The sequence below is a fragment of the Grampus griseus genome (genome assembly GCF_964374135.1).
Source record: "Grampus griseus genome assembly, chromosome: 4".
In the NCBI taxonomy this organism is placed as follows: domain Eukaryota; kingdom Metazoa; phylum Chordata; class Mammalia; order Artiodactyla; family Delphinidae; genus Grampus; species Grampus griseus.
The window spans coordinates 22,328,107-22,355,967 of record NC_138997.1 but is presented as its reverse complement, the minus strand read 5'-3'; the positions used below and the strand labels follow the sequence as shown (position 1 = coordinate 22,355,967).

Below are 27,861 nucleotides of genomic sequence, written 5' to 3'. Positions count from 1 at the left end.
TAGATAATAATTCTTATTTCACAGAGTGTTTGAGCTAATATACATGAAAGGGAGAAGTACATTATTAATACATCATTAGGAAATTAACAAATCTTTTTTCCCCACATATATTCACAAGCACTCAGTGAGAATAACTGTAATTATCATCCTCATTTCCTGAGGAGGATACCGAGATTCCATAACAAATCCAAAGTTACCTGGTCAGGACTGGAACCTACGACCCTGAGCCTTTGACTGTTTACTACACAGAGCAAGAAAGAACTGCCAGGGAGACCTTCAAACAGAAGGTGTCTCGTATTCTTATCTTACCTAGTCTCCCACATGTCTTGCAATTGCTGCGAAGGTGGTTCTTCTCTAGTTTAGTTTGGTTAGTGTAAACAGCTGCTCCTTTGTTCTGAAACTTCCTGTGTAGCTAGGGCTCTGAAGCAGTCTACATTCAGCTCACAGGTGCTCTGCTAAGCTTGAGGCTCTCCTTGGAGATCCCCAATATTCTGAGAAGTGTGCTCTTTGCTTCCTTCAAACTTGGTTTCTCTTAGAATCGCGCTCTCCCACTCTCAAGCTGCGCTATTTCCACGTGGGGTTGAACTTGTGGATTTTGCTCTGAATAATTAGACCCCTTCTGCCCTCAAGCTAGTCCACATTTGATTTCTCACCCACAGACTCACTGTCTTTCTCCTCTTGTGTCGTATCTCCTGGTTCACTAGTCATTTCTAGCTTTAGCTTATCTCTACCAACCTTGTTTTATTTCCTGTGAGTCAACTGTCTTATGATGGGAGAGTTGACACCCTTAAAGCTCCGTATTCAACGTGAATATTGAGGTTTTCTTTTGTCGACAAAAAACTCACACGTATGATTGACTCAAGGGACTCAGGAGAAATAGGGAGTGATAACTTGCCCCTCCACAAAGGATGTTCTAGATAGAGACAATGAAATGAGAGGCTAGTCATCCCTCCAGAACCACCTATTCCTCTCATGCTTCCCTTCCCCTGCTTGTTTCCTAATCTATCCATGTATGGCTTTGATTTAATACTTTAAATCTACTTGTAAAATATTTGACACTAGAGGGGTGGGAATTTCACAAAAGACTATTAATTCCACATATAACTACCAAGTGCAATACATTTATGGGAAAAAATAACTGAAATTTTAAAAATTACCTTAATTTAAATACCATCTTCTAAAACTTAGCCCTTGGATGCAATATATACAGTACAATTTTTCTGAAACATTTTGCTTCAGGAAAGCGTGTCTGAAAGTTGCCTCATGCAGGATTTGGTGAAACCCAGACCATGAGTCAGTGTTTTGTGTGTGAAATCATCCAGGTTAAACAACTGCCTTCCAGAGCGCTTCCTACTTCCTGCCCCTCAGGAGACTGTCAACCCCTGAAGGTCATGTTCTAAGGTCCCAGTTTCCTTTTTTTTCTGCCTCAGACTCCCAAGTACCTTCTGGACATCGTTTTGTGTCCTCAGTTAGAGTTCATCAACTTTGAGCACACTTCTCTTAGCCATCCACACTTGGTGACTCAGGCTCTGACTTTCCTGCCACCACTCCTGTAATTAACTGTCTCCACCAGCCACGCTAGCCTCATCTTGTGGTTCAGAGGTAAATCAAGGAAGCATCCCCTCCCCACTAACCACGTGCCCGGCTGGATCCACTGATGGGCTCTATGCTTGTCCTGAACGAGAACCCTATTGGCTCCTATGTCAAACTGGCAGTTCTGGAAAAATATTGTCATCTTGGTCCCTGGTCGGGTATAAGATTTAAGGTTGTTGCCTGTGTTTCTTCCTCTTCTGCAACCCTAGTTCTAATACTACAGACTTCCATTCACTGACTCACAACATTTCTTTTAGTATTCAGAGGGACCAGCTTCCATTCTTTTTTTTTTTTAACTTTTAATTTATTTTATTTGTATTTCAGAGCTTAAATACACAGATAACTACTTAGCTTACTTTTGGATACATTTAGTGTTAGTTATCAATAATATACCTGAGGGGAAATTCCTGTGACTGAAGGATATTGAAAACAAGAGAAGGTAGGTGGGAAGGCAACACAGGAGACCCACATCTTGGAAGACCCTTTATTTAAGTGGTGATTGAAATTGTGTGAGAAGTTAGGTTACTGCTTTAATAAGAAATAGAGAAGAATGAAGGGTTGAGAACAGCTTCCATTCTTGGAATAACATTTTCATCCTTTCTTAAGCAGCATACATGTTCTTGCTCAAAAGAGGGGCAGAAAGCTCACGCACGCGTTTCTGAGGTGGAACGTGGATTTGGAGCATGCGCACAGAGAGCCAAGTCTGAACAAACTACTAGGCGATGATGCCAGGCCAGTTTGGGGTTTACATCATATAGCGTGGGAGGTCAAAACCGGGAGAGACACGAGCACAGGCTTGTTTTTATTTCAACTGCTTGAGAATGGAGTCTCAGCCATCTAGGTAGTGTTCATGAAAACAGGACAAAACAGAATTTTCTGAGGATTGAAATGAGAGAAGCTGGGGGGAGCAGGGGACGGGCTGGAGAATGGGAGTCTTCTGATACAGACAACAGTGTTTTGAACCAAATTTGCTCTTTTCATATGCAAATACGCTGTCTTCTGTACAGCTGGCATCTTTGCTGCTTCAGAGCACGATCAAAGAGCATTCCCCGAGAGCACCATTGTTCCAGGCAGAGGCTCCACTTCTCTCTCTCTATAGATTGTTCAGTGATACTTATATTGAGAGCCAGTACTGAGTGGTTAGTTTATTTTAGTGTAAGGTTCCCAACTGTAGAAGTGAATTTCATCTTCTTGGCTATTTGTTGTTAAGGCCAACATTTTTTTTTTTTTAAAACACACACAGATACGCATAAAATATGGTGGCGTATTTTTATGTTGTTTTGTTATGGGGGAAAAAAGTAACACATTTTATTTCTGGACCTATTTCTCAACAATCTGAATCTGGCTTTTTACATCAAGGAAATTAGTTTAATTTATAAGTGAGTCAGTTGTAACAAAATTTAGCAGTGGTGCTCAAATCTCAGTGTAGCAAGAATTCTGAAGCAATATTTCTATAACACTATCTCTTCAATTCCCTCATGCAAATTATTACATATATTCCTCAATAACTCTGTCATCTGCTTTCTCCCTATGGCATTAGTCTCATCCTTTCCTCAAGGTTTATTTGGATTCTATTTTCAGAGTGTTGAGAGTCTTAAAATTCTCCTTACAAAGCTAAATCACCAATGAACGTGCAGCGGACCAGACGGAACAGAATGATGTTATTGACAAAAAAATTAACTGGGCTACTGAGCTATTGGTAATAAATAAATAAATAGTCTTCATGATCTACAAATCTGATTAGTCAAAAATATGGATATGGAACTAATGAAATGATGAGGCGGCACCAGGCACGTTATTGTTCTGAATTTGAGCTAACACAAGCAAAGTTTAAGCCTAATGCCACCTGATGCATAATAAGTATGCCATAAATTGTGCTTCCTACCCCTCACCCCCATCTTCTCTGCATGCTTCCTTTATTATCTTAATTGAGAATAACCTTAAAATTTGCGTTATATTAGCTTTTTTTTTTCTTTTTTCTTCTTTGGTTGCACCGCATAGCTTGCGGGATCTTAGTTCCCCGACCAGGGTTCGAACCCATGCCATGTGCACTGGAACTGCAGAGTCCTAACCACTGGACTGCCAGGGAATTCCCTATATTAGCATTTTATTGTTGTAGTAAAGGGGCAAAAACCCTAGGATTCTTTCAGTATATCTAAGGAATTCCTTCATTAGGATGGCTTTATTTATTCATTTATTTATTTATTTAGTCGTGTGTGTGTGTGTGTGTGTGTGTGTGTGTGTGTGTGTGTGTGTGTATTGATTCCCTGGATTGATTTCTTATCTTTCAACCTTAAACACTGAGTTGCTTTTTGCCCTCTAACTTTCTAGAAGCCTAAAATTAATACTGTTTGTTCAAGTTATGTGGGTATACTTACCCTCCTTGACAAGATTCCAATTTTGTATTTAGAACATTAATATTTTGAACTCAGTGTCTTAAAAGACAAAAGAAAACAAAACAAACAAAAAATGAAAGAAAAAAAAGAAAAAGAAGTCCAAATTTTCTAATCACATTTTTCACACCAACTCTTCTATCTACAGTTCTTTAATTTTCCCAACAAATATTGCTTATGTTGGCAGCTATGCGTGGTTCACATACTCTTTAGGGAAATCTGTGTAAATTAAAATTTCCCACACAACAGTTAAGGGGAAAATAGCACATTTTTGTTTTACTTCTATGAAGACTGAAAAAATGGTTACTTAACTGGATGGAGAAGCTGTAGTTTGTTAAGAGAGATGTATTCCTGACCCCAGTAGTCCCAAGTCTTATAAATAAATATACAAGTGATGATTTTGATAACCTCATCTTTCCAAGTGATGAGATAAACATGTTAGTGAGGACATTTGAAATAGTAGAGAGCACATAGCAAAGACATTTGAGAAAGCAGAAGAGAACACAAATGAGAATAGTAATACCAAATGAGAAAACTACGGAAAGTAGGCTCTATCAGTTGAAGGTAAGCTAAAATGAACAGAGAGGGCAAGATGTGATGCTAAGCTCAATGAATCAGAGACTCAGAGATTCTACAGAGAATACAGAATGAACATGGAAGAATATTATTAATGGGCATCAATCAGCTCAACATGATATAGAGCCACATTTTTCTAAGAAGTAGCCTTAAGAACATATTCAAAAGTGAATAGCGTGTTCCTGATTACTTATGAAATGCTCCTTGTGTGGATATTAGTATGAGTCCAGGACACTATACACTCTGCCACTTTACTGTAGAAAATGGAATTATCATGGAACGTGGTGCCCTGGGAACGAGGCAGTGTTGTCTTCTGAATCCACTCAGTAGATCTGAATTGTAGAGGTTCACATCCTAGGCTTCAGAAAATTGCTGTCTTAGAATTCCTGAGAGGAAGGAAGAATAAAGAACAGAAAGGCGGAAGAAACTAAAGGTAGGAAAGCGTATTGTACTGGCAATTAGCGGGGCTATTAGGCTTTTAAAATGTAACAAATATTTACATTGTATTTACATTTGTATTTATATATCTCTTAATGTATGATGTCAATTCATTTAGTCTAGATGTACTCACTGATCTAGAATGGTAGCTGTGAAACCATGCAAAGGAATCCAGTAATTTATTGGACTGGGAACTTAACCCAAGTGGGCCTATCAGTTGATAAGCGGCATCTACTTTTCTGGAGTACAAGGAGCAAGGATATATATGTCACATTTTTGAGAAACCTAACCAAACATTAAGAATTCGAGAAGTAAATAGAAAGCTGCATTCTAGGCAGCAAGAGGCTTACCCACAGCCTTAGGGAAATGGCTGATTCTCTTAGGGATGGTAAAATAAGAACAGTGCTATTGGGGGAGCCTGGAGCTAGATGGTTATTTCCCTAAATCCCTGTTTGGATAAGGCCACTTTCCTGTTCAAGATGCCCCCTATTCTCTGTACCCTGGCCCTGTTTGCCCTTGAGGGGCGTGGATTTACCTCTTCTGCTTTCCCTATGAAGAGTCTGGGGTGGGGGAAGAAGGGGGAAAGAAATGAACTTTCATCAGGGGAGGTTTGTTGCCATCAGGCTATATTGGGTTTGAGTTGTAACTTTTTTTTTTTTAATTTCAAGAAAAAGAAGCTTTATAAGCATTCACAGCCTTCTTTTTGATGAGGGAATGTACAGAACAGAGGAGCGAGTCTTCCCATTACCCCTTGGGACATCTCAGTTGTTAAGACAATGACTCTTTGTGGACCAACTTTCTCTAAGGATTTTTTATTTATTTTTTTGGCCATGTGGCATGCGGGATCTTAGTTCCCCGACCAGGGATCGAACCCTTGCCCCCTGCAGTGGAAGTGCAGAGTCCTAACCACTGGACCACCAGGGAAGTCCCCCTCTAAGTAAAGGAACACTAACCTCCCAGATAAATCTCTGCATAGAGGGTGAGTTTACATGTAGTACGTCTGAGGACAGACAGAAAATAAATAAATCTTTCTGCTATTTTTGGCTTCTCATTTGGAAGTGCCTAGTCAGAGGTGAAATTAGCAAGTATAAATGTGTACATCTGGTTTCACAGAAAGCAATATATTAATGATAACTATGATTTCTGAAATTAACAAATAATCCAGTAAGGGGTTTAAAATTTTTTTGTATTGAAAACAAGAAGGTACCAAGAAATCACAGGCATATATTTAATAAAATACTTTTATTAAAAAAGAATAAGGTTACATAAAATCAGGACCAACCTGGGATATCTTGAGCATTTAATTACTATAAGAATATTGAATAGATAAAATCCATTTTTGTGCCAATGTATAATTATATTCATATCAATCTTAATATATAATAAAAGGACCTATTATGTGCCTAGCATTCAACATATATTACTTCATATAATCTTTATAGCAAATCTATGAAATCTGTCCTTTGACTTCCACTTTACAGATAAGACAATAGAGACTGAAAGAGATAAGAGTAATGTATCCAAAGTCACATAATTCCTTAGGCTAGATTCTGGTTTCAAATATAATTTTATCCCAAGTTGAAAAACAAACAAGCAAACATTTCTTTTTTCTCTGTTTGCTCTCCTGTGTGGTTTCTCCTTTAAGCCTAACTTTCCTCTGGCTAATTTAAGAGCAGAATTGTAGAGATATGGGAATTCATGTCAAAGTCTCCCTCCACCCGCCCCCGCTTGTGGCCATTGCTTTTTCTAGAGGATTGAGGATAAACTTTGTTCGATGCTACTAACACTGAATGGCAAGAAGAGAGATGAGATAGAGTGGGGCAAGAAAAATGACCTGACTTCACAGAAGAAAGAGTTCTTAAGGGGAAAGAGACAGTTGCTTGGAGTCAGCCTTGAACTCACACTACACCAGTGGCTCGGGCCACTGCCCCCGTGAAAGCCTGTGGCAGGCACCTCTGCTTATTTGAACACTCCATAGCCAGGGCAGGTCTTAGAATAACTAGCTGCTGAATGCAAAGCCACCTGAACTGACAGTTGTGTTCAAATTGATAATTGCTGGGGCTGAGCTCTCCGGTAGAAGAGTCTGGAGACATTTTTAGGCTTCCAGCCACTGTTGGCTAGAAGGATGGAACGGCTGTAAGGACTCAAAAGACTTGACGTGCTTTAGAAATGATGGCTGAATGAAACAAAAACATCTTTTATAAAAACGGTACTTTGGGGTGGGCAGAATATTAATTCAACAAGAACGCAGAAACCCCCACCCTTTAGCTTCCGGATTCTCAGATATTAGAGGAATTATAGGAGCAACAGATGATCTGCACTTCTCCCTAAGAATCCAAGTAGTAGCTTTAAGCATCTAGATCGGAGGTTGGCATCTTCTGGTCCTTAGGCCAAATTTTGTCACAGATACATCAGTTTAGCTCATACAATGACTGGGATTTCAAGCTTTGGACAAATCCTCAAATCAAGCCACGTGGGCTTTTATTTCTTCAGGCCATGAATTTGAATGGAGGGCCCCTCTTTTGGTACAGCATAGGTTTCCAGTTTGCTCAGTGCCTAGCCCTCTCCTGAGATATTGAAGCTCTGTTTGTTTTTATCATTACACTTCTATTGAGGATTCCCTTCCAGCAGAGAGCTGTCTGGATCCTGTACAAATCTCAGCTGGGAATGCCTGCGAGCATCTCATTCACCAGCACTGACGATGGAAAGTGAATTCTCATGTGGCCAGTTACTATAGCAAAGGTGACAGGAAAAACAGTTACTCGTAGCTCTTTTGTTTTTTTCTAAAGAAAAGTTTCAAATTGTAGTTTTTTAAAAAAATTATTCATTACTTTTACATTGTGATTTTTCTCCTTTTTATTAAAAAATAAACAATTCAGTGGACACAAGCATATTTGAATCCCAACCTATCAACATCTTGTATATTTAAACTCTCTTGGGCTCTGAGAATGCTTTTAAACAGCTCAGTCCAAAACAAAGCCAATAAAAAGGCAGAAATAAAAGTAAAAAATCTACTGGTGAGTGAATGATGGCAGAGAGGTATTTACTTGTTACTACCCATTTGATTCAAGAATTCTCGAATAAAACGAAACAACCAAAGCAAAACCCTGAAGTATTCTTTTAGCCCTGTGAGTTGAAGACCATTTATGCAGGTCACTCCCTCGTAGAGTAGAATTTTGTGTGGGTAATGGGTAGTGCTAAGTATGGCTGGAAAATTGATATGACCTTTTTTTTTGATTTCTGAAAACAAACTTTTCAGGCTTCTTTAGTGGTTACTAAAAAGTTCCTATGCAGGTTATACTTTATAGTGACCCAGTCTCTGTGAAGCAATTCAATCACTCATCATTTATCACCCCTCCAGTGGGACAGTGTCAGTATGTATAGATCCATAGTGTGTATGGGTTTCACTTTACTAAATGCAATGAGTCATGTACTGGTTTGATATTTACAAAGAAATATTGGACCTAATGATAGTTTTTAAGGAGCTGTCTGAATATGGCTGAACCAATAAAAACCATTGTACAGAAGAATAAAACACTAACTATTAGTAAATGTAGGTATTGATATTGATAAATATTAGTAAGCTTTATTTTGCATAGAAAAGTCCATTCATAAAAAGGGACCTAATTTCTTCCTTGCCTCCATCCTGAGAAATAGACAGATGAGGAAACTGAGCAGCTAAGAGTTTGTGACTTAAAGGCACATACGTAGAAAATGAGGAACCTGGGACTATAGCTCAGGAAGTCTGACTGATGTCAGAGTCTTTTCCTAACATCTTGCCACATAGAAGTAGGGAACATTAAAATCTCTGGGCTTTCAGGAAGGAAAAGATATGGACAGCCAAGATGTGACCTTAGTTGTTGTTGTTGTTTTCTAGGCCATATTTTAGATCTAAAATATAAAGAAATGCAAAGTGCCATTACAGTTGTTTTTACTTCATCAGTATTGGGGGAATCTGCAAATTGGGTCGGACTGAACATTTGAGTTTAATGGAGATTATCTCTGTTTTTATTAGGAGTGAGTCTGAGAGGTTCGCTGATAAAATGGAGAACAGCTTCTCACTTCTGAGAACTAACCACAGCCCACAATCAAGGCTGATAAGAAATCAGACAAGAATTAACTTACTTTGAGCAAACGTGTCATAAGCTCATAAGGTAGAGATGAAGCTACCAGCAGAAAGTGGACAAAATGCATGTGTGGGAAACAAATTGACTCCAGCTTCAAATTCTAAGGAGAGATATATGTCAGTATCTGAGCAGAAAGCCCAGAGAATGAGTGATAAAATTAAACATTCATTAGGCAAGTGGAGGAAACGATCAAAACAACCACCAAAGGACAGTCAGGTCTAAATCTGTTTTTTTTTTTTCTTCCGGTGATATGTTGACATTATTGAAACCTTGCATCAGTATTTTCTAAAACTAGATCTCTTGGGTTAGACAGTAAAGAATTATGGCAGTTGGTCTTCCAAAGAGAGGTGCCACTGTCTGAGAGAGGAATTCATATGCCAAGAAAAGAGATGGAACTGCTGGGGTGTGATGTAAGAAAACTACCAGAGAGTTCTAGTAATGTACATGTGAGCACTTACTCTTTCAAAGCCTCTAGTTCTTAGTATGTAAAAATGAAATAATAGTTCAAAGCACTATTTTGAGAAATAAAGAGATAATTGGCAAAAGTCCTCAAAAATAATGATGGCTAAATAAACTGTTGCTATTAATTTGTTCCAAGCATGCTTTCCTAAGATTTCCCGTACGGTTAGAGGCATATGGTTTAAATAAGGAAAATTATAACAAAATACCGTACAGGAGTAAAAGGATCTCAAAGTCTGTCAAGAAGAAATTAAGAAGTTGAAAAATTTGCCCAGAATTGCTTAGCTAGTAGAACTGGCCGAAAACCAGGCCAGTTTCATTCCAAAGCTCCTGCTTTTTCCTCTGTCCCACTCTGCTTCTATAAATGAGCTGATCTGTAAGCAAAGGAAAGGTGATCATTACATTCATAATTTGCTTTGCTTTCAAGTTTCAGGTTTAAACCGTAGTACCTCTGTCCTAGTAGGTGTACACTGTTGCAGAGCCAGAATGTAGCTTAAATACTTGGGTCCTTCCCTCTCTTTCTGCACTGGTCAGAGGCGTGAGATGTATATGGTATAGAGCCCAGCATACTCTCACCATGAATCCATGACCCGCGGCTACTGCTAGTCCCTGGTCCCAGCTCCAGCCTGACCCTAGCCCCCAGCTCAGCCTAATTTGAACCTCTTCCCTGTCGTGAGGACACTTTGCATGATACTTCGGGATCCAAATGCAGGTAGTAAAATTACTATTTCAAAGCCAGGTGGGGAAACACCTGAGCAGATATTGGACTTGCTGAAAAGGAATTTTTTTTGGACTTTTCTTCCCCCAATTGTGCAATTGTGAGAATGATATGTGGGAGGAGAAAATATTCAAGTAAATATGGTATGGTGGAGAGCGTCTGTAATATGAGCCTGGTGTCTCAAGGGATAGGTCTTACTTTTGTGGCCCCTGGGCAAGAATTAACCCATCATTTTTTTTCCACGTTTCTGCCTCCCAGACTTGGCTGGAGTCCTGGACAGAGGACGCTTTTAACCCCTCCACCTCCTCCTCTGCTCCTTGCCCGGGGCTTGTGTGTTGCTGTGATAGGGTAGCCTCCCTTCCCCGCGTCTGTCCCTATGTAGGACTGTAGGAGGCCAGCTCTAGTGAATAGATAAGTAAGGACCAAGTGTGCCTTCCAACATTTGAACTAATCCTGCCAGTGTCAATAAGGAGAAGCGTAAAGTTCCCCGGATGTGGCCCAAGTCAGTTTATGTAGTCTAGGGGTGTGAATTAAAGCCCGGGGTTTAATGACTAATTAAAGTGGCTCAAAGCCCCTGAGCTGTGTGTGCAGGGTCACACATGACAGCTGGGATCCGAGGGCAGTGGAGACTCGCATGAGCTGCACATGTGGCCAGTGGAAATGAATTCTCAATTCCGCTCCGCAGCACGTGACTTCCTATTTCTGTAAGGTACTTCCAAGGGACTTCCTCTGTAAAATCAGCCAGAGTCCCAGAAGGTTTCATTCAGTGCCGGCGCTGAGTTTCCTTCCAACCCGGGACAAAAGTTTTCCCTGAGATACGATGTTAGTTTCTCTTCTTTCTCTTTTCTTTGCCATTGCCAGCATGCAAGGATCTTGTGGCTCCCGTGCGTGATAGGAAGCTGAATACACTGGTGCAGATCTCAGTAATCCACCCAGCGGAGCAGGGTCTGACAAGATACTCCAGCACGGAAATTGTGGAGGTGAGCGTGCTGTGTGCCTGATTTACTCTCGCTCTCTCTCAGTCTCTCTGGATTTGAGCAAGCAGCTGAAATACTTTAGATTTTGGCCTGCAGCTGTGCTAGGTTGCAGTCCTTCATTTAGGAAAGCATACCTGAGGTTACTAAGCATGCATTTGTAACTTACCAGAATAAACAAATGGGGAAAGAACTTGCCTTTTTTATAAAAGACCTATTTTTCTTTAGTAAGTAGAAGGAAAATCCCCACTCTGGATCTTTGAATAGAGTACTAAATAGGGGGAAAAAAAATATATATATATATATATATAAATTTTAAATTAAATGGAATGAATATTTCTTTGAGGGGCAAAAAAGAAAGTTGTAAATTACCTAGAGGCGTTTTAAACCTAAGTGTTTTTGCCCTTTTCATTTTTTCCTGTATTCTTCAGGTTGACTGTGGAAGCTTCATATTCTCTGCCTTTCGTGTGTGTCTTTTTAAAGTATGATGTTTTTCAAAGAAAGGTGGATAATTAATTTGAGACACTGTAATGTTTCTAGGCAAAAGGTGTAAATATTATTCATCCGTTGGGAGATTTCCTATTTACATTTATTGTTGCTAATATAACACTCACAATGTGTTGGGAGGAAACTTGTTATTGTGTTGGACCAGATTCAAAAGAGGAAGTGTTTCCCTTTTGATTAGTTTGTTCTCATCACATATTTCACAGCCTTAGTGAATGAGAGATACTTACTCTCTGGGACTAAAGAAAATGTTTTCTACACTCCTTAAGCTTTGCTTTTCTTCGACTTGGGAGCCCTTTCTGTTTTGAACGAGGAGTTTCTCTGTAAGAGTCTAAGTTGCCTACCCCAGATCTGGCTTGCTCAGTGCCATTGGTGGAAAAAATGATTCAGACGAAACTCCATTCATTTCTCTAATGGGAATGACCCAGATCCTACACGTAGCCCTGACTCTGTCCTTGGGAAACTTTAGGTTCCAATGCTGGTATCATTTGTAGTTAATGCTGTGGTTGAATAAACAAAAATAGTCTTATTCATTCAAGGAAAACTAAAATTGGAAAATTGTTCATTTATATGAAAACTATTTTCAAGCATTATTTCAACTTGATTATTTTAAAAATATTGTCAAAACTTAAAAGAAATTATTTATTTTGACACATTTATTTGAACATACATAGCTGTTGTTGACTGTTTCATTCACTGTGTGTTCCAGAGCATCTAACACTGTGCCAAACAAAACGCAGTATTTGTTGAATAAAAGGAAGAATGAATGAATAAATGAATAACTTCAGCTTCCAGAAACTTCCATAAACAACTGGCTTACAGAACTCTAGCAAATATCTCCATGATATTCAGCACTATGCATATTTAAATATAGATATAAAATTTAATGTTGGATGTCAGCTCTCTAAAAATGAATCCTGAGGCATGGAAAAACCCTGTGCACTGCGTCCTGAGCTAGTAATTTCATAGCCCCGAATGCATCGTATTTAGTTTCTTTCATTAGTTTTCAAATCAGTCTGAGAAAAAAAATACAGCTGAACATCTAAAAACAAATGGACGCTATCAGAGCATGGCTTTCAATTGAATCATTACAGAAAGGACATAAAGGGACAGCCTAAGATTGCCAAATGGTTCTTGATGAGAAAAGAGCTTCATTTTAATTTGATCAGTCAATATCTCAGGGTATTTGCATAAATCACAGGTTATGTCCATTACATGTATTCTAAATGGACAGACAACTGACCCTAAAGAAGGGTGCTGCATATAATGAAAATAAATTGTTTTTCAAGATGCTTAGCAGCTCTGACAATGATGTAGGGCATTTACTGTCAACAGCTCTATCAGTCCTTTGGGGCCCTGGGCCGTGTCCCTGTGGCCATCATTTGGCAATTCAGATATCTCTTCTAATAGAACCACTTCCTAGAAAAGCAGACCCAGACACTTGCTGCTTTCTCATGTGTCACTGCATGCTGCTGACTGCTGCCTTATTGAATCAAAGTTGTCTGCTTGTGCTGTTACAGGGAACAAGAGACCCACTGTTCTTGACTGGTGTCACATTCCCATCTGAGTATCCCATCTATGAGGAGACCAAAATAAAACTAACAGTCTATGATGTCAAGGATAAGTCTTATGACACTGTAAGTACTTGTACTTATTTCTTTCTTTGGGAAAAGCAGTAGGCTTTTCCAAACCACTGGGTTTTTGATGTAACTGGCATTTTTCGAAGAGGGGCTTTGTACTGTGTTTATGGTTGTCTTATGTTTATAGTTTGCTGGGATTTCTTTCAAGTTCATTTGGCTTAGTGCCATACTGGCAACTGGTTAGGAGCAGAAGCTTTCAGAACCGTTTTTCCCCTCTTTCAGGGAGGCTGGCTGGATGTCTTGGTTTCCATTTTTGTTGTTATGCTTTAGGAGTTGTTGAAGGAGTAGCACCGTGAGCAGAAAGCAAGTGGAAGAGATTAAATAATGTTTCAGAACTTTCTAGATATTGTCATTATTCTAAAATGGGATTGATAAAGTGTTCTGCTTTCACAATTTATTCTTTTATGTACTGAATAAGAGAAACTCCCTCTGTTCTTCTGATGTTGTCTGTGGGACCAAAGCAAACAGAGGAGGAAGTAATCGTCAGCATGAGGCAGAAGCTTTCATTGGCCTGGTTACAGGAAGGTCACGTCAAGTCCTGATGGCCTTTTGTCCTAGGCTGTTCCTACTGGGTCTGACTTTTCCTCCGCTTGAATCAGTGGGTTCAAGTGAGACCGTTAGGTACCCAGGCACTGCCTCTGGAGCCCACTCTGACAATCCCTGGACAAGAGAGAATGTTATTGATAGGTGTTGAGAAGGGGATGGTTTAGCCCTCTTCTTTAAATCTCTCCCATCAGAATGAATTTTTGTTTGTTTTCAAGGCTGGGTGAGCTATGGGAGTATTGATGGTCCACAATGAAGTATAAGCCAGGAAGCACTTTGAAGGCAGGTAGACCAGTAGGTTCTGGGAGAATTCTGCTTGAGGCTATGGGGTGCTGCCCGGCTTGGAGAGTCACACACACCTGCTTGAGGGGAAATGCACCTTTCAGCTCTGCCCTCACTAGGCGTTTCTGTCTCGCTCATGAGTCTCTCTTTCCTTATCATTCTTTACCCCGAAACATGTAACATAGGTAGATGGTGGGTATATGTAACAGAGAAAAAAAATCTGCATTGAAGGCATTTCTACTCAGCCCCAGAAAAGCTCATGTCTTCAAAACTGCAGAAGAAATGCCCAATGAGATGCACAGCACATATGTGGCATAGAAACAGTGATAGCGGCCAGGTAGAGCGGTTGAGAAGGCAGACTGTCTGGTTTCCGTTCCACTTTGTGACTCTGGGAGAATTGATCCTCATTTATATTTACCTGGTGGGGGCAAAGGGGGTGTCGTAAGGATTCAATAAGCTAATATATGAAACATATTCAGAAGACTTAACAGCTACAGATTCATAAGTGCAAGTTTATTATTGCTGTAGTTATTGTTTTGGCTACTGTCTTGTGGTCTCTCATAAATAGTAAAAATCAAATAAAAGAATATTAACCAAAGGCTTTTCCCATATTTACTTACTTTGTTTTTTCTTAAGTAGTCCTACACTTATTATTTCTGACTTCTTTGAAGAAAAGTGGAAGATAAAAATATATATATATGTTTTTAACATCTTTATTGGAGTATAATTGCTTTACTTCGTTGTGTCAGTTTCTGCTGTATAGCAAAGTGAATCAGCTATACGTATACGATACAAGAGGGAGTGGATATGGGGATATATGTATACGATAAAAATATTTTAAGAGACAAACATTGGGGTTAAAGCTCGCAACTAAAAAAATATATTAATATTTGCCAGGGAGTTTTGTTTTTACCCTTTCTATTCCTTTTCCTTGATTTTTGAGGTAACAAAGAAAAGGAGTAGACTGTGATTGGGATATCTGGACCAAAGACTATGCACAAAACTTACAGCATGACTTTTTTTTTTTTCTTTTGCCTTCTGCCAAGAAGAGAGGGAAATGTGAGAAAAAAGTCATAAAATTAGGAAAAAGGGAGCTATGGTTCAAATGGATGGTGGGAGGAGGTGACACAACTATGCAGAGAAGTAATAAGCAGGGAAGTGATCAGGGTGACAGGGAAAGCAAAGCAGAAACTATGGGATTTTATGGTTTTTCCAAGCACATGGTCAAATTCAGTGCTCCCAAAGGTCCCAAGGTATAGACAGGATGGAGAATATGGAAGGGCCAGAGTTATAGAAGCACTGTGCTACAGAGACGAAAATGTTGAGCTCTTGGGTTGGTTAAGTCCTTAGAGATATCAGAGTTAGAAATATTAAATACCAAAGGTGTTTCTATCCCCTTCAATCTGCCTCATTTAAAATGTTATGTATGTTAATGCTCTAGGGATAGTTAGCTTACTCATTAATTATGCTTTTTATGGGCTTCTATTCTGAAAACTCATAAATTAGGGGCTTTTAAAGACTTTCTTCCTTGATCCAGAGGTTTTATCACATAGAAGTATTGAATAAACTGGAATCCCTGCTGTGAAAGAAGACTTGTGAAATTTGAACATACTTAAGAAATGCAACCAGCTTTCATTTACCAAGTGCTGTTAATTAAAGCATAACTTCTTCCTTAAAATAACTAACAGTTCTGGTGATGGAAGTGTAAATAGAGACACAGTTCATTAATATGCTAATAGTCTCCATGGACATGTAGTCTTATCCTGTCACCTTTTCTCCTTTTTTTGTCTTAATTTTTATTGGGGTATAGTCGATTTAAAATGTTGTGTTAGTTTCTGCTGTATAGCAAAGTGAATCAGTTATACATACAGCCACTCTTTTTTAGATTCTTTTCCCATATAGGTCATTACAGAGTATTGAGAAGAGCTCCCTGTGCTATACAGTAGGTTCTTATTAGTTATCTATGTTATATATAGTAGTGTGTATATGTCAATCGCAATCTCCCAATTTATCCCTCCCCCGCTTTCCTCCCCCAGTAACCTTAGGTTTGTTTTCTATATCTGTGACTCTGTTTCTGTTTTGTAAATAAGTTCGTTTGTATTACTTTTTTAGGTTCCACATACAAGTGATATCATATGATATTTGTCTTTATCTGACTTACTTCACTCAGTATGACAGTCTCTAGGTCCATCCATGTTGCTACAAATGACATTATTCTGTTCTTTTTCATGGCTGGCACCATTCCTCCTCTTTCTTAAGGTTTGTTTGTTTTTGGTGTGGAGGTGGATGCAGAAGTGAAGGAGGTGGCAAGTGGTTTTAAAGTACAGTTTAGATTATGGGCATTTAAGAACCTAATTATTTTAAGATCATAATACTTTTAAGGATTAAGAAATGAAATTATGAATATTTATGTGTTTTGGAAAATCAACAAATTATGTGCATGTATTTAAAAGAAGTTTAAATATTTGATCTTAGTAAACCATTGATCATATTAGAACAGGACAATGAGATACTCTCTATTGGCTGAATACTAATTAATGGAGCTAGCTGACTAAGTTCCTTGTCTTTTTCTATTGAGTTTATTATTACTTGGAATTAGCCGGTCAGATAAATGTGTTACTTTGCCATCTCACATTTGTTTACATACATTTTAAAATTGGAAGTTTTGAAAGGGATATGATAACCTTCCATCGGCGCCCTTGATGCGGCGATAATCTAACTTGTTCTCATACTCCTCTAAACAACTGAAGCCGAGATTGTCTTTCTTAATAACTTCAGCAGAAATGCAATCAGTCATTGTAAAGAATGAAAAGAGTCTAACTGCTGATTCAGAATGACTCTTGTTTCCCCCTGTTTAGCTTATAGGACAGAGTCCCATGTCCAATAGACACTGAACATTTCTCAGGTGAGAATCTATGTCCTGAGACATTTTTTACCACCAATAAGTAACAACTCCCCATTTGTACCTTTCAGAAAAAGTGACCTTATCTAGATTGGATATAACTCTATGTTTTTTAATTTATTTTTATTTTGAGGGGGCCACACCGTGCAGCATATGGGATCTTAATTCTCTGACCAGGGACTGAATCCCTGCCCCCTGCAGTGGGAGCACAGAGTCTTAACCACTGGACCTCCAGGGAAGTCCCCTGGATGTAAATGCATTGTATTTTGTGTGTTATATGTCCAAGGAAGTTTAGTACTAGTACAATTCCCTAGGCAGCATTATCCAGTTCAGTTTTTATGTTTTTCAATGGAAAATAAAACCATTTTCTATTTAGTATACTTTGGCTTGGCTTGATTTTCTCCATTGACTTCTTACAAATTTAAGTCTAACTATACTTGTTGAGACAAATTCTGTGGCTGGCCTTCCACTCTACCTGGAAGATATGGTGAACTGGGTAAGGAAAAAGAAATTAAGGTTACTGATCACTAAGTATATACCAAGCACTATGTTTAATTTTTAGTTTCTTCTTTAATCTCCATAAAACTTCTCTGAGGGCAGAAGTATCATTATGCCCATTTTAAAGATGAAGCAATTGGGATTCTAAAAACTTAAGTAGGTCAAGTCAAAGATCCTTTATTTTTTCCATGCTACACTATGGTACGTACATAGTTGATAGGATTTCTCTCATTTTTCGCTCCCACAATATGATATTTTTTACTTCAACTGATACTTTAAAAGCATTCTTCATTTGGAGACTAAAAATTAGTTAATTGAGAAAAAAATGTCAATAATCAAATATAGGAAAAAAACCTCATATCCAAACATTTTAAGCACTTAAATTCTGTATGTATAACTAACTGCAGATGTCTGAAAAACTTTTGTAATGGAGTGACCAGGTACTATTCATGAAAACATAGCTGTTACTGCCTGTTGTGAAATGGCTAGATTTATGTCTCATACTTTTGCTTTTGTCCCCCTGGCCTTATTTTTCCTTTTTCTTTTATGTGTGCTGCATGGTCCTCTCAGCCTCTTCATTCACTCAGCCTTGGCCGTTTGGAATGCTCGCCTTTACGTTATGACATAGTTTGCAAGGGGAGTTGCCAATTCCATACGGAAGTAGTTCAGAGTTCTAACATGTTGCCGCCCTTCATAAATAACTTCTCTTCCTTTCTTCCTGTTGATAAGTGGTATATGTTTACAAAGAGCATATTTATATTTTACTGAAGCATAATTTACATACAATAAAAGAGACAGATCTTAAGCGTTCACTTCGATGAGTTTGACAATGCATATGACCATGTGGCCTTTACCCAAGGCAAGGTGTAAAACGTTTTCGTCCTTCCAGAAGGTTCCCTTGTATCCCTTCGCAATCAGTTGCCACCCCCCCACACCCTGTAAGGCAATCACTTTCCCATATCTACCGACATATATTTGTTTTGCTTATTAAAATTTATGTGAATGATATCACATAGTGTGCACTCTCTTGTATCTGGTGTTTTCTGTTCAACATAATGGTTTTGAGATTCATTCATGTTGCTCAGTGACTTGATTACTGAATGGTATTCTTTTGTAGTCATACACCACAATTTACTTATTCATTCTCATATTGATGGACATTTAATTGTTTTCAGCTTTTAACAACAATGACTAAGTCTCTATGAACATTTGAGTGCAAGTATTTGTTGGAAATTGTCCTTTTATTCTGAGGGGTAAATACCGAGGAGTATAATAGTTACATCATAGGTCAGATACCTGTTTAACTTTTCTAGAAACTATTCTTCAGAATTATTTGCAACTTTATTTTCCTCCTCTTAGTAATTCATGGGAGTTCTAGTTACTGCACAAATGAAGATACTGTCAATCTTTTTCACTTAGCATTCTAGTAGATATGAAGAGGTATCTCATTGTGGCTTTAATTTGCATTTTCCTGGTGACTAGTTATGTTGAGCAGGTTTTCCTGTGCTTATTGGCCACTCATCTCTTTTTTTTTTTTTTTTTTTGTGGTACGCGGGCCTCTCACTGTTGTGGCCTCTCCCGTTGCGGAGCACAGGCTCAGGACGCGCAGGCTCAGCGGCCATGGCTCACGGGCCCAGCCGCTCCGCGGCATGTGGGATCTTCCCGGACCGGGGCACGAACCCGTGTCCCCTGCATCGGCAGGCGGACTCCCAACCACTGCGCCACCAGGGAAGCCCTGTTTTGTTTTGTTTTGTTTTGTTTTTTTAATGAAGTGTCTGTTCAAGTCTTTTGCCTATGTAAAAAAATTGGTTTTCTTCTTATTGTTATTTCTAAGAATTCTTCATATTTTGTGGATACAGGTGCTTTTGTTAGATATATGTGTTATGGTTTTCTGTGAGTCTTTGGCTTGCCTAATAATTTCCTTAATGATGTATTTTATTGATCAGAAATTTTAAATCCTGATTAAGTCCGTTTTTCATGCATAGTAAGTGCTTTTGTGCCCTAAGAAATCTCCCTAACCTCAGGCCAGGAGAATATTCTCCAGTGTTTTCCTCCAAAATATTTTATAGTTCTAGCCTTTACAGTTAGGTTTAAGCTCCACCTCAAATTATTTTTTGTAATAGGAATAAGGTGGGGATTAAAGTTATTTTCTCTTATGTAGATATCTAGTTATTTCAGCATCATTTGTTAAAAATACTTTTTTCTCCACTGAATTTAGTTGGTACCTTGACTGGAAAATCAGTGTCTACTGATACATGTGGGTCTGTTTCTTGATGCTCTGTTCTGTTCCATTGATCTGTTTGTCTAGCTTCATGACAATAACATGATTTTTGTTGCTTCATAATAAGTCCTGAAATCTGGTAGTTTAAATCCTTTATCTTTACCAGCTTGTTCTTTTTATCGAGGTTGTTGTTTTTGTTTTTGCCAATTTGAAAGCCCTTTTTCTTTCCATATAAATTTTAGAACAACTTGTCAGTTACTTTAAAATACCTGTTGGGATTTTGACTGGAATTGTACTGAATCTATAGATCAGTTTGGAGAGATGGACATCTTAATGACATTGAGTCTCATGATCTATAAATATGATATGGATATCATTCCATTTATTTAGGTCTTTAAACTTTTATGGACAATGTATTTGTGCTCAGTATATAAGTCATAATATTTTTTAGACTTATTTCTAGGTATATGATTTTTTATGCTAGTATACAAGGTATTATTTTAAAAGTACAGTTTTTAATTGTTGTTTGCTAATAGGTAGAGATATAATCATTTCTTTATATTGACTTGTAGCCAAGGCTGCGGCCTTGCTAAATTCACATATCAGTTCTAAAGGATTTTTTCATGGATTCCATAGAGTTTTGTAAAATACACAATTATGTTATCTGTGAATAATGAAATATTTATGTTTCCCTTTCCAATCATTGTGCATTTTATTTTTCCTTATTGCACTGGCTAGGTAGGACATTTAATACAGTATTGATAGAAGTGGTAACAGTGGAAATCCTGGTTTTGTTCTCAAATTTAAGGGGAAAGTGTTAACATATCACCATTAAGTATGATCTTAACCGTAAGTTTTTCATAGATGCCTTTTTATCAGATTAAGGAATTTCCCTTCTATCTATAATTTTCTGTGTATTTTTTTTTTATCATGAATGGTGTTGGATTGAGTCAAACTATATTTTTCTGGTATGTGTTGAGATGCTGAAATGTTTTTCTTATTTATTCTGTTAGTGTAATGAATTACTTTAGTTTTGTATGTTAAACCAACCTTAGATTCCTGGAGCAATTTTTTTCCTTTAATTCACTGCTCTTCCACATCTTTGCCAAGCTTCAGCCTAGTATGTGGGGGAATCAACCTCTGCTCTTCAGCCCTCGCCTTAGAGAAAGCCCTGTGTACCTTAGCAGTGAATCTCACTGCTCTTTTGCCCCCTCCATCCTTCATTGGAATACCCTCCTGCATGATGTGACATCCCATGGGAAAAAGTAAGTGGATGGGTGAGACTCAGGCTGTGGCTAGGGCTCCTAGGGATTCAGATTTCTCGTGCCAGGTCACATGGGCTCATTATAGAAATTCATTACAAGTTCAGCTGGTTTATATGGAAGATCCTCTACTTCCTGCTGCTTAGCCAAGGATGACACCAGCCCTGGGCATTTCTTCCTCTACTAAGGGTCTGTCACCATCTGGATTTCATTTCCTTTTGGTTTATTTATACCCTCAGTTTTCTGATAGGTTTAACAAAAGGTATGATTTGGTGGCATAATGACCTCTTCTCAGTGTAACAATGGGAGTGACAATCTCTTGCAACTTTTTACATCTTAACCAGAAGCAGAAGTGCTACTTATTTAACACCTTCCCTTTAGCATTTATGCTGCTCTCTGTATATATGCATTTCCATCTCTTCCTTTAATTTCCTCTTCTCTGTAGTTACATATCAAGTGCATTCCATTCTACCCTGCTCTTTACATTGTTTTCCCTTTCCTCACATAGTCCAGTTCTTTCTTTGTGCCACTATCCTCTGCATGGGCACAGTACTTGCTCTATATCATCTGTTCAGAGATTTTTGTTTTTTGTTTTTCTTTGGATTCCCACAATAGAGAAAAGGATATTCATCAATACCTCCTCACTTTCCAGAAGGAAATGTTGTTTGCATGGAGAAAGACTGGCTCTTAGACAATAACATAAGAAAATGAATTTACTCATGAAGCAAAACAAGCTTCTTACAAATTTCTGGGGGCCATAGCAGAGTGGCTGCTTGACCATGAGGTAGCCACATCCTTATTTTATGGAGATCAGCAGAACTGTAGTTTCAGTGTTTTCACCCTTGACCGTCTTCAGATGTGTGAGTTATGGAAACAATTGTTTAACCTAGCTTAAAAAAGAAAAAAGAAGAAAAACCTAAATAAAACATTAATTAATAAAAGAAAAATTAATTTGCTTTTTTACAATTAAAGTAGAAATGGGTAGTTAAGGCCATTTCCCATTCTCTTTCCAAAACAGGGTAACTGTATTCATGTTCATCAAAAACATAGAGAAGCTTAGTCTACCCTGTATTCCCTAATGGGATACTGAGATTGGTGGGGACTAGTGATCCTCGTAATATTTAAAGAGTTCTTCCAAGTTTAGAAGTAGGGTCAAAAAATTGAGCACAGTATTTGACGAGCCAGTCCTCAAGAAAAAGAAAATCAAATGACCAAGAAACATAAAAAGTGTTCTAACTGTATTTTCTTGGAAACACAAATTAAACGAGCAATGTGATCATCAATTTTTGCTGATAAACTGGCAAAAAAATTAAAGACCATTGCTGGCAGGAATGTGGGAAAAGTGCCCTTTCGTACAGTGCTGACTGAATGTAAACTTCTACAACTTAAAAAACAAAAAAATCTGCCAGCATCTAGTCAAATGAAAGGCAAGTGTACGTTTTGATTTAGCAATGTTACTGTTAGCTGTCAACCTCTTAGACGTAAAGCCACCAGTACTTAAGGATATATGGAGAAGAATGTTTGAGCATTACTGTGAAAAATTAGAGGGAAAGTGTGAATACATTCTGGTGTATCCTAATTAGGGATATTATGAAGCCTTAGAAAAGAACGATTAATTAATTGGAGCTCTAAAAGTAGACTTGGAAGAAGATCCACAAGGTATTGCATACTTGGGAAAAGCACGATACAGAAGATAATGTATAATAGAATACCACTTTTTGAAAACGAATAATAAAAAACGCCTTTATATATGTATGTGTGTTGCGTTTATAGTTAAGCAATATATAATTGTAAATGACTGTTGAGTATGTAGAAAAATATAAGAGAATAAATGCAGTGAATGGAATGGGGGAGAAGAGGAGTAGATAATGAAAGAAGAAGAAAGAAAGGAAACAGGAGAGCATGAAATAAAATAATAGTATGATCAAACAATCCTGCTAGTGGATTTTCTGAAAATTAAGTAAAATAAATGTAACTTTAAAAGGTAAGTGTCATTTATATTGCTTCCATGCAAAATACATTGTCCTCAGAGAAATGTCACTTTTGCACCCTCAAGATTCAAAGCAGGAGGGCTGTCAGTAGCCTGGATGGGAGGGAACTGCTACAAACAAGTGGCCACCTATAGGAATGCTGGCAGGTGCAGGGCAGTGCCTGGGGAGATGGCAGACCTGAGGGACCTACCGTCGGGGGGATCATCTGTAGGGAATGAAGGCAGTAGCTGAAAACCTCACCAAGGCCAGTCAGAGCAAAAGAGGAAGAAGATGGTCATCATTTGCATTACTTGATGAAGCCCTGGGAACTCCCTGAAATAACTAGGGGAACTTGTAGGGGACTCAAGGATCTGAGATCACAAGTTGGAGCTCCGTCTTCCGGTACTGTTGTAGTCAGTAAACTGGATAATGAATTCATGCTTCCAAGTAGATTTAGGAGCATTTATGTATTTATTTTTTTTACCTGCTAACACCAATCAAATGATCTGATAACTGCCCACTGGGATTTGTGAGTCTAACTTGGACCCTGAACTGAGAGAGAGTTTATTTCTGCTTCCCCTTATGGCTCTCTGAGATATTGACCTCATTCTGGTAGTTTTCAAGCATTTGCGGGTTGTTACCATTTTTCCAGCAGCTTAGCTGTGAGTACCTGGCTGGCCAGCTCTGTCTCATTCATGCAGCAGCCTTCTTGGCACAGCTGTGAGGGCAGGTGGAAGCTTAGGGAACATTCTGTCTGATGGGGTGGATCCCTGAACAGCCCGACGTGGGCACAGAGGATGTGTGTCTTGCATTGGCTTCCCATTCCTGCTTGGTTTTGCAAAGCTGAAATGTGATATGTTGCCAAAACATTTCTTCTGATTAGAAAGGGGCAGAAACTAGTGATTTAAAAGGTCAGTGTGCTATACAGCTCAGAATAGCTTTTAATTACCTTAAGTTTATATATGCAGCACAGTGGGAACAAAGGGAAATTCTAAAGAAACCTAAGCTTTCTTTAGAGTCATTTGAAGGGAATGATAATTACAGCTAGGTTCCAGCTGGTATTTAACTTCACGTGAAAAGTATTTTTAAACATACGGGGAAAAGTCATGTGTATCTACCAAGACAGAAGGTGAGGCCACATTCTGAAAAAAGTTGAGGGACATCTGGTTCCACGTCACAAAGATTTTCTTCTCAAGTTGCTATGAGTCGGGTTACTCAGGTTTCATGGCAGTAAGTCAAGCTATCTTTTAAGATGTGCCCCTTAAGGATGGAGCTAAATGCTGAGGGGGCAGATGTCCTAAGCAATTCAGTGTGTGAGTTCACAGAGATACTGGTCTTTCAGACAAACCTGGGTAATAGTTTTTAACCGAGAGAGAGAGCAGCTCTTGGAAGACACTATCAAGATTTGTTTAATCAGAAGGTGTCTCTAAGGATATTTAAACTTTTAAATAATATACTGATAATTTTTTAAACTGCCGTTTTTTGTTTGTTTTGAAAAGGGCACTGATAGTCACCTTAGCATGTTGGAATGTGGGAGAGCAGTTTCCCAAGAAAATCTTAATTGGATAGGATTTAAGTGTAAACAAGAGCTCACCCACCTTCCCCCCGCCTGCCCACACTCAGGGAATTTGGAGCATGTGTTATGGCTACAACATTTGCTTTTCATTCCTGAGTTTAAATTGAGGCACAGTGAAATGTGCATAGCAGCTTGCTGTGGCCTCCAAGCAACAAAGAAACTGAGGGCTCATGTTAGAAACTCTGGACGCGTGCTTGTGTCTTCATATCTACATATATAACGGTTTTAAATATGAGTGTGTACACGGAGTAGAATTCACAAATTTGTATTTATGTACATTAGGTAAGGCTTTAAAGTTGAAATTCCAGGATCAAGTTCATTTGTTGTCATGCAAGGCCAAAAATATGCTTAGGGCAATGTTAATATTCAAAGAAATGTTCTATTTGTAAAGAGAACCTTTTCAGTTAGTGTAGGCTTAAAGGCAGAAGGATGTCTTTCAAGTTCTGTTTTATTGCCTTCCCCATTCTGCTTTCCCCAGCACACACACTGTGCTTCCCCTTGGTATTAGCGTCATCGACTTTGAACTTGCAATCTAAACAAGTATCTGAAAAAAGACAGTACCAAACTGGAGATGAATTATTGAATTGTTGTAAGAGACCATAAGAGGCATTTGAAAACCACACCAATGGGTGCAAGAGCAAGGTTTCTGAATGCCATTATGGGAAAATCAGGTTCACATACTGTTGGAAACAAGCGAAGCAAGGACGTTTTCAAACTTGGGATCAAGGATACAATTCTCTGTCCCCTCAAGGATCCTTTCCCAATCGTGATGCCACATTGAGAATAAAGAACATCAAGTTTAGAATCAGAAGCTCTAATCTAAAATTTGCTACTTAGTTGTGTGGCTTTAGACAAGTTATCTTTTTCAGATCTCAGTTTCCCCAGCTCTGAAATGGAAACCATAATACTTGCTCTGTCTACTGCTGAAAGGAAAAGAGGCACATGTCAAAGCGCTTTGAAAACTAAAAATCCAGTAGAAATGCAGGTATCATCATTGTTTACTGCAGATACTATTCTTGTACTGAGGGCACTCTTTCCCGAGTGACACTAGTGTATTTCCAAGAGAAGGGTTAGTGGTTTCCTGCTATCAGACTCCTCAAGGTTGACCATGTTTCCAGTGAATTGATCAGTCTGGATATCTTGTCTGTGTTCTCATGAGATGATTTGTGGCTGGGTGCTGAGCCTATGCTGGTACACCAGAGCTGTTTCACTTTGAAACAAGTGTCTAGCAATGAATAAGAATCAACTTTCTCTGTTCTTATTTTAATATTTCATTAACCTGATACTCTGTATTCTGATACTGCAATATTCATTTCCTGAGTATTTCTTTACAAAAAGGGAGAAAAACAGCAAAAGATAATGCAAGGCATGTCCACATTTTTCATTATAAGAGTCATTTTGATACCTGACTCTCATCTTCTGACTTGGGTTACAAGGGACATTGTGTCTATGGGTCTATCTTCTGAAACCACACATGAGAAAGAATGAGAGGAAAAAAACCCTCTTCTTTAAGATTCACTTTTCAAATCATACTTATACAGGTGGGCTGACCAGTGAATCACCCTGTACCTCTTTTTCACTCTTCCAACTCTGAGTCATCATCCAGTTTGATTTTTTTTTTTTTTTGTGGTATGCGGGCCTCTCACTGCTGTGGCCTCTCCTGTTGCGGAGCACAGGCTCCGGACGCGCAGGCTCGGCGGCCATGGCTCACGGGCCCAGCCGCTCTGCGGCATGTGGGATCCTCCCAGACTGGGGCACGAACCCGTGTCCCCTGCATCGGCAGGCGGACTCAACCACTGCGCCACCAGGGAAGCCCCCAGTTTGATTTTTGAGACATCGTTCTAACTGCCCCAAATGAAATGATTTTATAAGATTCTTTGACCTTGGATATAGCAGAAAGTAAAAGTGGAGAATAAAGAATTCTTTTCTACCTTCCTTACAATCTTGCTTTCTTTCTTAAAACATTTGTTAGACGGAAGCAGAATGTTTCTTCTCTAGTCTGACCTCATGAAATTCATGAATGCTTAACTAGATGAGACTGTTTGAAGGAACTTCTGAGACCAAAGCCACCTAAAAGTTATGAAAAAAATCTTTTTGTTTTTCTTCTGCAAGGCAAATGGCTTAAGCATTTAGACTCTCAGAAACACCAAAGATAAAATAGAAGAAAAGGCTTAAGAGTTATTAATTAATTAAACATCAGACCAGAGTACAAGTGGTATTTTTGGATGGCAGATCAAAGAATAGGATTAGCTTACCCTATAGCTATACGTATTACTTCACCTTTTTCAGCAGTGCTAATTTTATTTGGGACATCACGGAAAATAAAGAACAAATAAATTACATACAACTTCAATAATTACAAAGAATTTGTACATGTAGTATTACAGTTGAAGCTCATAGAGACCCTGTTGAGTCAGGGAGCTAGGAAGTAAGTTTAAATAATTTGTTCAAGGTCGTATTGAAATGTCAACCAGAATCTCAGTCTTCTGATATTGAATCTATTGGCGTGTGGGAGGTTTTCCAGGAACAGTGAGTTTCCTAACTCTATTAATAATTTGAAGTGGATGATGACTTTCAGTCAAGCTGCTGCTGTAGGGGACCACCCTTGTAAATGTGGTTAAGAACTTCCTCTTTAAATTGACCTCCAGGAAAGGGAAGAGGGAGAATTTACGTTTTGAAGGCTCTGTCAATATCTGGAGTAACTGCCTTAGATAATGCATCTTTCTCCTGGGTCAGCGTATCTGCCTTCAGGTGCTGAAATGCCCTGATGACCTTCCCATTGTTCATTTCAATTTGGTTACGCCTACCTTGAGTTCCCGTGTAGCAGCTATAGCTACGTTAGTGTTATTTGGTGCCTGTCTCAGGTTAGCTGAGTTACAGCTTGTAAGACTTCAGTGTCGGCCAACAGACATCCTGGAGGAGGTAAGCAACGTTGCCAAGTGATCATGAGATCTTATTCTAGGATGCTGACAATGTCATGATAAAAATAGTCAAATGAGGAAAAAAGCTGTATATCTTAATGCTGTTTCCTCCAATTGGAAGTTCCTAGAGATTATTTGCTCTGCCCTGTTTAGTCATGTCACAATTTATTAATTCACTTAAGTATTTTTATACTTATTCTGTGAAATAAGAAATATTAATATTGGCTATATTAAGAAAACACAAAGATATGACAAATGCACAGG

The 27,861-nt window shown here is 38.6% G+C and overlaps 1 protein-coding gene across 3 annotated transcripts in view; it reads left to right on the top strand.

Annotated features, from left to right (window-relative positions):
• INPP4B (inositol polyphosphate-4-phosphatase type II B) overlaps window positions 1-27,861 on the top strand; it is a gene marked incomplete at its 3' end in the record, with an annotated part of 719,784 nt that overhangs the window by 379,252 nt on the left and 312,671 nt on the right. For all 3 annotated transcript variants that reach the window (XM_082653036.1, XM_082653035.1, XM_082653034.1), the window contains exons 6-7: window positions 11,166-11,284; window positions 13,303-13,419. In XM_082653036.1, coding sequence (XP_082509162.1) covers window positions 11,166-11,284; window positions 13,303-13,419 — 236 coding nt within the window. The remainder of the gene's footprint in view (window positions 1-11,165; window positions 11,285-13,302; window positions 13,420-27,861) is intronic.